The following is a 14245-nucleotide window of genomic DNA, read 5'->3' on the forward strand; positions in this document are numbered from 1 at the left end:
AGAGCTGCAGACCAGGGACAATCCAGAAATGCTCATGAATGTCAGTTTAGAAGCTATCAAAGTTCTCAAATAAAGCACCTTTTGAGAATGTCAATGTTTGTTGGCAATTACCTTACAAAACTAGGAAGGATTTTTGGTTTAGATATTAAAAGTTATGGTTGTTTATTGATTTTAGTAAAAAAAAATTGCAACTTTTAGGAAAATGCCCCGCGAAATCAGGCATTTTAGCCGCAACGATCACAAAAAATGCCCGTGAAATCCTGGAGGAACTGAAAAAGAGACAGATTCAAATTGCTCAATAGTTGAGAAAGCTCGAGAAGCGAGTTCAGTTGTTTTTGTCCTGGAAGACAGAGAATGTGAAACTTGAGTTACAAATGTTGAAATAAATTCTCACAACAGCACCACTTTGTGTACCGTGCACCTCTTTTTTTAGAGCTGCAGCGTCCATTTGCTGAAACATTTAGCGACGTGCTAAATTATGTGCGGCGGCAGCAGTTCCCACAAGCAGACCAACCGAACCTACAAAAAAAGGATGTTTCCTGGACTCGAACATGGCCAACGTGCCTTTTAGTGAGCATGTGATCAATAATTGATCGCTTGGCTTTACTACATCGGCGTGGTCGCAGGACCGAGAACGATAAAAATATCGTCTCGCGTATTCTGCTCTCGCACGCGCTTCGAGGAACGGAGCATTCCTGTGGAACGAATCGAACACGACAGAGGGATCGTAGACTTAATGAATCCTTGTCGTCTTTCTTCCCCGTGTCATTTATTCAGGCAGGGGGCGAGTTCTGTTTGAAGGGTTTGTTTGGGGAAGGTGTCAGTGAGATTGAAGGTTAAATGAATAAAAAATGGTGGAGATAACAGAAGAGGGCGTTGGAGGTGAGTTCAGCTGTCAGTGGAGTGATTAGGTCTACTTTAAATACTACTACTTGATTGCCACTGTGTACTATATATTCTGTATTAACCAAATCACCAAATGAACCATCTTGCAATCATATGTTTATTTAAAAGCTGGTCACATGACCCTGGTTTGCATGTTTGGGCATTAAAAGGGTGACCAATCCTCCATTTAGTTACTTTACTTTGCAGTTAATTGCTTATTTTAGTTCTGAAACTCTTGTTTTTTTTCCTCCATGCTCTTTTATTTAGACTTTGCCCCCATGTTCCCGTAAATTTGTTCATAAAAAGCTTTTTTTTTTTTTTTTTTTTTACTTTAAAGTTGTTTAAGGTCGTCTCTTAGAAAAACGTGCAGGTTTTCAGTTGCAGATCGACTGAACTCTGAGTGTTGGCGACCAGTGAGCCATCCGTGACCAACTTTTTAAAAAAAAAATTAAAAATCACGGTTTGTTTTCATGTGTACGCGTCTTGCTCGTTACATCATTCGATTTGTACCCAACTTCTTTCATGATTCGATAAACTAGAGCACACATCAACACGTCAGGCAGATTTGGACCAGTTTTGGACCAATTACTTGTTTTTCGACCTGGGCGTGTTTTCCATCTGAGAAGGACGGCCCAAAGATGGGCTCCAGACACCCGTCACCACCCTGTGACCGTTTTGTTTGAATATCTGTTCCAAATACGTGTTCAAAACTCAAGCAACCAGACTGCAACCCTTTATGACTCGGGGAAGGAAATTGAGAACTTTTGAGTCTTTCTGGAGACTCACTTGCGGATGCTCTTCTCTGATTAGTCCCAGCCCAGCTCTGAAGCAAAACAAAAGTGTATTTTTGGCAGTAATACAGTATTACAGTGCGTACAGGGTACAATCAGTCAATCCCAGTAAGTACCGAGCTGTATTATGTGTTACTACAGTCATTTTTCAGACTTTTTCTTACAGCCTGTTACTAGAATACATGGAACAACCTTCATATTATTGGTCTGCGGCCATTTTACTTAGCAATCATAATGTAAATTCAGATTTATTTGAGCTCTTTACAAGCATGAGACCAAAACAAGACACAACACACCCAGGTATTTGTTAAAAATACTCCTCAATAATAAAAATCACATGTTTAGCTTTCAGATTGTCCTGAAAAATGATGTTTTCCTGCTCTGTAAGTTTCCAATTTTAATTTTTGTCCCTTTTTGCCTCCGTCGCTGTTGCTGTGAATGTAATCTGAGCCCGGAGAGATTTTCCTCTCTGACATTATGATTCAAGGAGCACAACGCGGCCTTAAGTGTTTCTCATTCATCCTAATGATCGCCATTCTCCTGAGTAATCTCATTCGCCGAGCGTTTAGTGACGGCGGGGTATTTTTAGCCCCGCAGAATAACGTCTGAAGTGTCGAGGGCAGATATTCGAGTCAGCTGTCATACTTTCAGCCGGTTTGCGTTTTGACGGGGAACTGGAGGCGATGAATATTTACACGTCCCACAAACTGGAAGCAGAAGCTTCATCGGCACACACCCAAGCTCCTAATTCTTGGGTGTCGTGAAGCAACCACAGACTGAAAGGACGTAACGCCTCAGTTACAGGTGTTTGGATAAATCCATTACCACAGTGTGAAAGGGGAGTAAATTTGGCGTTTTGTTTGTTGCTTTCCGTGAATTCGAGTTTCAAAGCAGTCAGGTGGTTGTTAATATTCAGTCATCCAAGTGAAGATCATAAGAGTTTAACAAAAAGCAACTAAACTTCTTTACTTGTTCATTGAAGCCACTTTATCTCTGATCTTTAAGGCTCCAGTTCCGATTATGGGTTGGGAGTTCTTGGTTTATACGACGCCTACATAGATCATAGACTCATCCGTTTATCTCATGAGTCTTTATGGTCCCTGAATTATTGACCAGCCAAAGCAGGGTCCTCAGGGCCTCCATCCTGCAGGTTTTCCTTGTTCCTCTGCTTCAACACACCTGATCTGAATCAATGGGTGATTAACAGGCTTCTGCAAAACATGAAGAGGTGATTTAACCTCTGAATCAGGTGTGTTGGAGCAGAGGAAACAAGGAAAACCTGCAGGATGGAGACCCTGAGGACCAGGATTGGACACCCCTGACGTAGACAGACGCGTGGACATGTTCGGTCACACATTTAGAAATTGTTGTGAAGAGCCAAGACTGCATCGTAGGTATTCGACTGGTGAGACTTAAAACTACCTTTTATGTTTATCGATCCACCTGGTAATTTTTTGCGTCTGTCTGTTGTGGAACGTGAACGTAATCATTGAATGTAATAATTTCTCAACATAATATGAACTTACCATAATTTCCAGACTATAAGCCGCTACTTTTTGCACAAGCTTTGAACCCTGCAGCTTAAAGTCGGGTGCGGCTTTTCTGTGGATTTGTTTTGGTTTGTTCCGCTGTTGTACGGCACTACTTTTCCTGGTGGAAGGACATGTGATCAGACACAGTCACTGGAGAAAAGAGTGGTGTGTTGGTCACGTGTCCTTCCGCCAGGCAAAGTAGTGCCGTACAACAGCAGAACGAACGATGAATGACTGACTTTTCTTCTCGTTAAAGCCGTGTTTCTGCACCTTTAACCCCAAAGGTAGGCCGATTATATTTTTCTGGTGTGCTGTAGATTATGTAAATAATTTCAACAACAGAGTACATGTTTCGTACTTTTAATTACCGGTACTCATACGTATACGTAAAAAGTAAATGTTAATAAAAGGCATGTGTTCCCAAACAGCCTTTGTGCAGATTCTCTTACATTTGGTAAATAAACATTAAAACACCTGCAGCTTTTAATCCGGTGCAGCTAATGTATGAACAAAACAGGATTTTCCCCTAATTTTAGCTTGGTGCGCCTGGTAGTCCGGAAAATACGCTAGTTTGAAAGGCATGTGACGTGCTTTCCTTCATAGAATGCTAAACCTTTAATTTTGTGTATTTTTTTTTTTTGTTGTTGTTGTTGTTTCTGTCCACTTGTGCAGCTTCTAAACTAAAGCTCTGCAACACAGAAAAACAAGATGCTGTTGGAGGTGATAGACATGCCTTTTGTTCAGAGTCTGAATGTTGCTTCCAGTGATCAGGAAGAGACAGACGTTTGTGATTGATGCGCCTGAGTGGGTACATACTGAAATGAAACCGGCGCTCCTTGAAGGAATTCATATTGCATGCTAAACTTTTAAACAAAGATCTTTGCATAATCTGGGGACTCTCCGCCGTTACCACGCTAGATTTTAGTCCAATATCTGTAGAACTGACTGACTCGTAGCCAACATTGTTTTTAGATTTGTTGTTTGATTTGTTTTATGCTGCTGTCTTGGCCAGTTCTCTCTTGGAAAAGAAGTTTTTAATCTCAATGAGTCTTTTTTCCCTTGTTAAATAAAGGATACTACTACTACATATGCCTAGGCCTGTCACGATAAATTTTGCTGGACGATTATTTGTCAGAAATGATTGCGATAAACGATAATATCGTCTGGAGGCTGTTTTAATCTAATGTAATGATAATGACATAATAGTGCAAAGATTAATAAACTTTACTTTCAAAAGAACACTTAACACTGGAACTAAAACACAAAATAAACAAAATAAAGAAAAATAAACTAAAAAAATGGAAATAAAACCTAAATTCAACCAAAACAGTAAGGATTATTAAATCTGTAAACTAAACTTCCCTTCAAAAAGTTATAATCATTAGTTTTATATTTAGAAGATGGACAGAACTGACAGTTTTATAAACAAAAAGTCAAACTAACAAAAGCTAACGCTGCAGAGGAACAACACGATGCACCTCGGCTGGCTACCTGACACGATAGGCCACGCCCCCCTGACTCTAAGAGAAAGGGAGGGGTCAGTGAAGAGCCCCGGGGCCTTTTGTCCTCCAGTGTCTTCCGTAGAAATAGACAGAGACACGACGGAACGATAACGTCGATAAACAAAACTTATCGACCTCATTTTTTAAAATCATGCGATTAATTGATTAATTGATTTATCGTTTATCGCGACAGGCCCACATCTGTCACCAACCTGTGGATGGATTTTAACGACATGTTCACTCAGTCACGGGCTGCACGTATACAGCTGATTACCTTTTGGAGTGAACCACATTCGAAATGACCACCACAGCTAAGACACTTTGACCAACACAAAAACTCGGATAATTTGACAGATACTGAAACCAAAATGTATGGTAGTAGCTGAGAGTGATTCCCCGCACATTCACTGAGCTCTGTTATTTCTTATCATATATGATCCCTGGCATGAAAGGTTTCCATTTCTGTGAAATTCTAAATGACATAAATTTACCCAACAAATGAAATGTTGTTTTTTTTTTAACATCTTTACAGAAATTATGATAGTTTCGATAAATTTCTCCTCCATTTATGTACGTATCAAGTTGTCAGGATCAACAAAGATCTGTTAAATTTGATCTTCTGGTAAAAGTTCAAACTTAGCAGTAACTATAAATGGAGATGTGCACTTTCCTGCAAACGAGCAACTTTTACACTTTCTTTCATCTTTTTCCTTACGTTCTGCTTGTTTGGGAAACAGATATCCACGGAGTTTAATCTTCAATCTTCCATAGAGAAATTTCCTTTAAGTGCTTATTTAAATGCATGCATACACACGAGTGTGCTTGTGTGTGTGTGTATACAGCACACAGAAGGTTGTAACCAGAAAGTAACGTTTGATGATGAAAAGCGTTTGGAGGCGGCGGAGAAAGGATGCAGGTTCGACTCGGGCGATGGCTGGAACAGGAACTGTTAAATGAACGAGGAGGGGGAACCGAACAAGCCTCGTTAAGAAGCCAATTACTGAAACCAGAGAGACGGATGAGGAGCAGATCGGTTGATATAAAAGCACAAATTCACTTAATTAAAATAAGACGTCAGTTCAGGGTTCAAATACATCTCTGACTCAAAGGAGGGGCGCTGGCGGTTCAGCAGGAAGACATGATCTAATGTCCTCAGAAGGCTGGGCTGAAGGGGAAACGTTTGTTTTAGGGTTATTTTGTGGTTTAAAAGTGGAAAACAGATGATACTGTAGAAGGTTTTTCACTCTGCATAATCAGTATTTATATCAACAAGGATTTCCATCCATTCATCAGAAAGTTTGTCAGTTTTTTAAAATTAATTATATACTGTATATATATTTATATACACTTTCTGTGTTTTGACTTGCAGTCTGGTAAACGGGTTGCTTTTAAACAGAAACTTTGACTCCCCGGTTGGCATGTTTTAATATTTATAGCTCGCAAAATTGTTCTAACCAAAAGTTTACAATTTTCAAACAAAATATAAACAATTTTTAAAAGAAGTTTTGAAGCAAATTTAAGGACCTGTTCATTGATGATGCACAGTTCCTTCATAATACATGTACATTGTTGTTTTCTAGAAAACATTGTGTACGTTTCCTCAGTCACTTCCCCCCGTTGTCGTAGCAGAAACGTCGCAAACGAGTCCTTTCCTCGCTCGTTAAAGGAGGAGAGCTGAAAAGGGCGAGACCCCGACGTGAACGGACATCTGTCATGCATGTTTCATGTGTTTTCCGGGCGACTGCTTAACCTCCAACTCTTTCTTCCACAGCAGCTGCGCTCGTCAATGGAAGAAAAGAGGTCTCCCGATGAATTGTGCATGATCTGAAATTACCCCAGATGTTCTGCAGAGTGTAAACTGGTGAGGATCCTGCAGGACGAGCTAAGCTGGGGGGGGGGGGAGCCCTTACCGGCCTCGGAAGGCATTGTTAAAATGTAGGCTAAAACATCTCGGGACTGCTCTTTGCCTTTTGTGCAGAATCATTCAATCTGCATGGAGATTTTATGTTTGTGCAAATTCTATTTGTCAATTGGATCCTAATGCTGTGAATTTCAATTATTCGCCAACGAGGCCACAGAGGAAACGATGATTCTGATGTTTTCTCGTGAAAAGAATGTTAAATACGAAATTTAATCGGGTCGAAATTTAATCGGGTCGAAATTTAGCGAACGACTTCAGTTTGAAGTTTAATCCTGATCTGGTCAGAAATAAACCTCGTTTCTCCAGATGTTCAAAGCGCTATCTACAACAGGTAAGATAGTTCTTTATAAGCTTTACACGGGACCCCTAATCAAGGAATCAGAACTATAACTTTAAATGAAAAATGGGAAAAAAAAGCACCGGCTAACGCTCGTCTAACCCATATGAGAAACGTCATGATACTAACTTTGGTCTTAGACATTTATGGCTTTTTTACTGGGTTTGGTCAGAATAATTTCTAAACTATATTACATTTAAGGTCGTCAATTTATTTTTTAACGAACAGCTTTTAATATCGTCTTCAAGTGGCTTCCTGGTTATTTGGAAATCAAAGTATTTAATGTGCACAAAACGGAAAAATCTGGCAAAAATATTTAAAGGTTGCTGTTTTTGTGCTGAGTTTTGATTGCCTACTTTAAAACCAGTGGCATTGAAAATGTCTCATGGGAAAAATGTTAAGAGCCCAAATAACAAGATGTCTTCCACCGAGGGCGTAACAATCATTTAAAAAAAAAAAAAAAAAGCAGTTTTAGGGGCCTGCTTGAAATAAAAAAGCTGAAGATTTTTGCAGTGCGCGCAAGACCACCCAACTTTTTCATCAAAAATGGATAAAAACTTCCAAAGCGAGCACCGAAAATGCTTCAAAAAAGCATTTATAATTTCTAGTGACATGCTTGCTGAAATGATATAAACAAATTCCATCAAAATAATTAGAAGTTTTAGTTTTTCCCCCTTTTTGCCTTTTGAAATCCGTGTTATCCGACTGAAAATATTACCATCTTTAACTTCTTACCATTTGGAGATCCGCCCATCTTAGGGTGTCAGTCACAGGACGTACACACAACAGCTCATGTAATAAAAAAATGGAGAAAAAAAAAACCCCAAGACGCCACGCAGCGCTATAAAATGTCTTAAAGAAGCTCCCAAAGTTTCCCTGCAGGATTTAAGCCGTCGCCGTTGCTTCGGTCTCTTTATGTAATCCCAGAATGATGATAAGCTCGGGGCTCTGTCGGGACCACGCCATCTGTTGCAGGATTCCTTGTTCTTCATGACTCAAATTGTGTGTCCGGGGTCATTGTCGGGCTGTAGGAAGAATTCGGAGCCGATCAGACGACCGACGGCTTGAAATGAAGGATAAAGGGCCGAGGTCTCCTAGGAGCTGAAACAGTAGACCCATATCTAATGGTTCGTGTCTGCTAAATGTACGAGACAAAAGCATTCTGAAGTAGGGGCGTAGTATTCCCTGAAGGAAGGCAGATCATGTTTCGTGCTAGAAACTTAGATCATAACACAAAGACAAATCACAGTTGTAGCCGTTTTGGTCAAACCTTAAAAATAAGCAAAATCACGTAGAGTTACGCTACAATTAGCACGATTAGCAGCTACTGCCACATCAGATTTCAGCTCTATGGTCATTTCTGTGCTGGCTAATGCCGATAAGCTGTGGCAGCCATATTTAATTGGATTGACACCTAAAGTTAATCAGTTGTAGAGGTGCATGCAATGATTTCTTTCTGAAAGTGTCCTTAAAATCCATCCAGTGGTTCATGTTTCATATTTTGGCGGCGGGGCGGCGTTCAGAGCCGTAGGGCCGGAGGAACGAAGTGTTGATCGAGTTGAACGGTAAGGATCTGTGTTTTGGAGCTGTCCGTTCTTGCTGACTGGAGAGTGTTGTTAAGTAAGCGGGTCTTTGCCAGCTGGCTGGACTGAAGGTCGTGCAGTTTGACATATGATGCAGCAGAAAAAGCAAACCCCCAGTAACCACCGTCCCCGTTTATTTACAGGGACGGGCGTTTTATTTATCCACGTCGATCAACTCTTTCGGGTGTAAAAATACATATAGGTGGAAGGACGTTTCATTGACAGACTGGTGGGATGCAAGAGGATATGCATTGTTGTAGAACAGACCACTATGAGCTAATCTTTAATTTTTTTTTAAAGCAAGCTAATGAGAAAGTCTTTCCACGACTGGTTATGATAAATCAATAACAGAGGGTGTAGTGTCCGTAAATGATCTGCAGAGTTCTGATTTATTCAAATGTATATAAATATATCGGCTGCTTTGCTGTTTTGTTGACTATCACAAAAAAAAAAAAAAAAAGTGATGACATAAATATGCCATTATTGGAATAATCCTTGCCGGTTCATTGCCAAATGTACATTTAACTTCTGTCTTTCTTGTAGCAGGTTGTGTTGTCAGTCTACAAGCTCATGTTATGTCTCTCTATCTTTGCAGGGACTTTCCATTGACTTCCATTCATTTCTACACCCTAACTACAGCCTAACCCTGACCCCCACCCTAACCCTAACCATTACCAGTACATAGCTAACCCTAAACCAAACCTTAGTCCTAAACCGAACCCCTAACCCAAAAACATCATTTCTCCTCGTGGGGACCAGGCTTTGGTCCCCATGAGGAGCAGTTGGTCCTCACAAGGTAGTATATGTTAGGAAAATTGTCCCCACAATGTATCAAATACATGGNACACACACACACACACACACACACACACACACACACACACACTGGAAGGTGATCGCTTTCCTTTCCATGACCTTCGTGGCTCATTAGAATGTGGCTGGATTGTGGCAAATCGAGAAAACCTCCTTCGCTGGGAAGGCAATCATGACACTGCTATGCTTGTAGTACCCACCGAAAAGGCCTTCCTTTCTATTTCCCCCCACTTCGTCAAGAGGTTCACCAAGCTGTAACAGCCTACCATGTCACAACTCTCTCAGACTTCGCCAGGAGGCAACTAAAGCAGGGGTGACGAGCTGACTTCCACAAAATTAAAAACTTTGTCCGAGCCAAGGGCCAATCTCGATCAATATTTATTGTAAAAATCCACAAATTAACCTTGGTTTTAGATGTATTATGTTGAGCCGTTCATACAGAAATATCAAACACCTTTTCCCAGTTACATGCTATGTAGAATTTAACACAAACATGCTTTAATGAACTAAGAAAAATAGGTCAAACTTAAAAAGACGCATCATTCACATTTATTTCCTATGCTTTCTGATGAATTTGTCTCCGGTATAACAGCTAAAAAGCCCTCAGCAAAACTCCGATCATACAGCTACTAACATTTAACTTGGAAAGAAAAAGAAAACGACATGCATCAAAGCAGACTCCTTGTTACGCTGATGCACGTTAACTCAAGTCCAAGTTTTTCAACAGGAGTTTGATCGGTCCCATTTGATGCTCTCTGCTGCCCGTTCCATGTCAAAATCAAGGATTACTGAGGAATTAAAACTTCATTTTCTTGGCTTCAAAGTAACAGTAACTTCAGTTTTTGAAGCAAAATGAGAAGCGAAAAAGACTCGATCTGTCCCAAACTGGAGGGCCAGATCTAATTAAACCTAAATGTTATCTTAGGGACCAGATGAAATGTTACCAAGGGCCGGATCTGGCCCGCGGACCTAGAGTTTGACACGTGAACTAGAGGATCACGCCATGCCAACAAGACACTGCTAACACAGGCATTACGTCCGCGCTCGGCTGTTTCTGTGACTTGGTCACGACGGTGGTCGTAGTTTCCCCCGCGCTCCACCCAGGATTCCGATAAATTGCCAATGCAATAAATTTTGTGAATGCTTTAAAAATCGTTGTGGACCTATCACGTCCGATCAGATGTAATGGGAAGCCCACTGCGTTCCCGAAGACCACGCCAAGACCCCGGACGAACCATCCACCTTCCAACTGATGTATTTATTTAGTTTTACATCTTAGAGGGGTTGTCACCCAGTGCGAAAGAGGCCCAACGCTATGACTTCAATAAGATATCGTTTTTTTGCAGCATCTATTCTTAAAAAGCTGTAATAATCATTGTGGGCCTGTAGGTGGCGATAATGTCCACATGTAAATGAAAAAAGGAAGATTATTCTAAGCATTTTTTTTTTCAACTTATGTGCAAAGTTTGTCAGCAATAGTCACGACAAATCTTGAGTATGTGCAATGCCTAAAATAGAAGGGGAACATGAGAAAATTACTGTGCAGCATTATCGTTTTTTAATTTTTTGACATTTGTTAAATACGCACTGATACATCTAAAACAAGAATTTTATGACAGCATTTGTTAAAATCTCAGTTTCTCTTTTTTTCCCTGTCACCAAAACACCGTTTATGTAAAAAGACATTAATGGCAGTAATGCTAAAGGAAAATTGTTCTACAGAGAACATTTTATGTGCGAGTTGTGTGCGTTGTGATGTGTTAAAGTTTGTAAATTTATAGGTTTTAGATCTCAAAGTAAGCATCTAACATAAAACAGAAAGCCTGAGGATACAGGAGGTGTTTTCAGTGTTGCCTGCAGGTCATATATGTTGAGGTTTTAGAGTTCTGGACATTAGTTTTTGAGGATTATTTCATTTATTTGTCCTTTTCTAAACTCTCTGTCTTAGTTGACTTCAGTTTTTCTGTTCTTGTTTCACACCTGCTCCCACTTCCTGATAGCCACTTACCGTTAGTTATCGTCTTAAGCTTGTTTATTTTTTTTTAATAGACATTTGTATCCTTGCAACAACGTTTGGGTGCATCGGGAACGTTTTGACTCGAGCATGACTTTCCCCGTCGTTTTTAATCCTCACAAATTAAGAAAAAAACATGCACTTTTTCCTGAAGGATGAGCACACACACGGAGAACTACTCACACACAGCGTGGATTTGTTTTCTCTGTGATGAGAGGGATTATGGGATAAAGGAGGCAAGGCCACGGCAGTTTCGTTCAGTTTGGGACCAAAGCCGCTCCCGGCGGCAGCACAATGACAAACGCAGATGAACGTCTGGCTGCACCGCCGGCAACACCACGGCCGCTGAGTTTACGGAACGCCGGAGCCTCCGATTGGGATTCGGGAGCCGTGGCGGATCTGGATTTGTTTCGGAAGACAAAAACAGAAGCTTTTAAGTAAAAGCCGTGGATTGCAATCGAACGGGGGAAAAGGAACCCAACTGATTATTTTTTGTTTTTAAATTAATCGTTTTTACCATTTTTTTGGTTAATGGAAGCATGGAACTACTCGTCTTTTGTGCAACGAGTGAAACTTGGCATTTTTATCATTTGTCCTCCATCCATCAGGCTTGATATGCAAGGACAGCTTTATTGTCTGGACACTGACAATTTAATTTTCCATATTCTTTGAGCTATGGCATGACAGAGTGATGTATCCAACCCATCAACAGCACAATGAAGGGATTAAACGGCTGGATTGTTATGGCGATGACGTCCTTTTATAGTATGGATCTTTACCTATTATAAGAATTGTTTTTTTGACTCTTACATTAATGACCAACCTGAACCGGCCTCCTGAACCGAGAGCTTGGGCTTCTAACGTAAAGAATAGCTTCAGTTAAGTTCATTTTTGTAAATTTCTGTGATATCGAGGCTGCCTTCTTGTCCCGTCTGGAGCCGTTTTCCCCGTCCCGACATCCTTAGAGTAATCTGTAATAAGGGAGTCAGCTGTCACATCGGTACTTTCGCTCTCCCTTGCCGTGCCCATGCAAGTTTTGCTCATATGTGCGACCATCGATCGGCGGGCTGTTATTCGAACGCGGTCAATTGCACGAAGCAGAACTGCATCACGCTGAGAGATGAGGAATCACACTAATTGGACTGAGAGGATTCTAACCAGCGGTGCACGAAGTGTCTCTCCGAGCACCTTTATCTGGAGCAGAGGGATTTAGGAGCACAAAAAAACCTCTCAGAGCTGAAGATTTGTTGCTTCTGTGTAACAAATTCGATGTAATCCAGTTCTTCCATGCTTGTTTTCACCGATGGATTACAGTCTTAGTAAATTGGGTAATTGTAGCTTTATTTTAGGCTTGAAAATCCATCTTTATTCAAACTTCTGATCCCCTTTTGTCTAAACACCGACCTCACTCGAGCAGATTGTAATAAATGTATTCTTGATTACATGTAAGCTGATTTTTCCTTTCTTCTTTTTTTGCGTCAGCCATAGAAACAAAACGTCTGGCTGGCCGCCCCCTGGCCCGGGTTCCTGGGGAGGGCTGCAGGGGCCCCCGTACAGCTGGGACAGCATGAACAACGCCAGGGATGCCCGGGACTTCCTTGCCAAGTACGTCCGATCTTAATCATGCTTTGCAGTTTTTTTTATATTTCCAAGACCTTTCTGCAGATATCGGGCTAAAGTTCGATGTGGTACTCTGAGTGAGACGTCTTATATATATCGCAGGAGATTGTGCAGCACGACATGATCCAAGTTTCAAACTCTGTGGGCGACGCAAACATTTGTTTACTTCTTGCTTTGAGAATGAAACATATTAGCATCTTATCAGGCTTCATTTCTACAAATTCTTCCAAGCAGGACAAGAGAAAAACACGTTTACACGAGTCAGCACGTAAGCAAAGTCAAATTTATTTTTATAGTTACTTTACAGCAACAAGGCAAAGTGCTTTGCAACATGTGAACACAAAAATACAGAGTCAAAACACACACAACAAAATCTAAAACATGAGCTGGGATAATCTAAATGATAGGATTTAAAAACCTCAGCTGAACAGATCAGACATGATAAAAACTACAATAAACTAACTGCTAAACTAAAATAAGTTTAAACAAACAAAGGCAGGATCAAAATGACCAAATCATACTGAAGAAAACTGAGGAAAAGCCAAATTAAGATAAAATTATACTAACATTAACTAAACTATGATTTAAGGACCTCAGCAGAACAGACGAAGATAAAGTATGCTAAGCTATACCTTTGCTAACGCTAATTCAACGATGCTAATGCTGATTCAGTTAAAATTGTCAGTAAATATAAATAAATGAACACCGCAACTTTCCTGCAACTTTAACCCAATATTTATTGTTTCTAAAGTGATTCGTCACCGTTTCTGCGGTCTCGTCTCTTCTTTGTGGGTTTGTGCAGCGTGGAATACAAAATAAGCCCAAATAACTCAGGAAGAAGACACGTGATGTCACTTCCTGTTAGGTGCCTTTTAAACCAGTTTAGGAAGTGATTTATTCGGCTCATATAAGGCTGAGTGATATAAGAAAAACGGGCGATTGTGATATGAGTGATTATTGTGGAGTCCCTCCAGGATTTCACAGGCGTTTTTTGTGATTGTTGCGGCTAAAATGCCTGATTTCGCGGGGCATTTTCCTAAAAGTTGCGATTTTTTTTTTACTAAAATCAATAAAAAACCATAACTTTTAATGTCTAAACCAAAGATCCTTCCTAGTTTTGTAAGATAATTCCCAACAAACATTGACATTCTCAAAAGGTGCTTTATTTGAGAACTTTGATAGCTTCTAAACTGACATTCATGAGCATTTCTGGATCGTCCCTGGTCTGCAGCTCTCCTCACATGTTT

At 40.5% G+C, this 14245-nt stretch overlaps 1 protein-coding gene across 6 annotated transcripts in view; it reads left to right on the plus strand.

Moving 5' to 3' along the window:
- Positions 1 to 14245, plus strand: part of LOC108244313 (FERM and PDZ domain-containing protein 4-like) — a 59327-nt gene that overhangs the window by 23829 nt on the left and 21253 nt on the right. For 4 of the 6 annotated variants that reach the window (XM_017430410.3, XM_037973853.1, XM_017430411.3 and 1 more), the window contains exon 2: positions 12861 to 12983. In XM_017430410.3, the coding sequence (XP_017285899.1) occupies positions 12861 to 12983 (123 nt within the window). Of the gene's footprint in view, positions 1 to 6481; positions 6572 to 11649; positions 12144 to 12860; positions 12984 to 14245 lie in introns of those variants that run through there. The other 2 variants (XM_017430415.3, XM_017430412.3) reach the window with 2 other exon arrangements.

The sequence above is a fragment of the Kryptolebias marmoratus genome, linkage group LG23 (assembly GCF_001649575.2).
Source record: "Kryptolebias marmoratus isolate JLee-2015 linkage group LG23, ASM164957v2, whole genome shotgun sequence".
In the NCBI taxonomy this organism is placed as follows: Eukaryota; Metazoa; Chordata; class Actinopteri; order Cyprinodontiformes; family Rivulidae; genus Kryptolebias; species Kryptolebias marmoratus.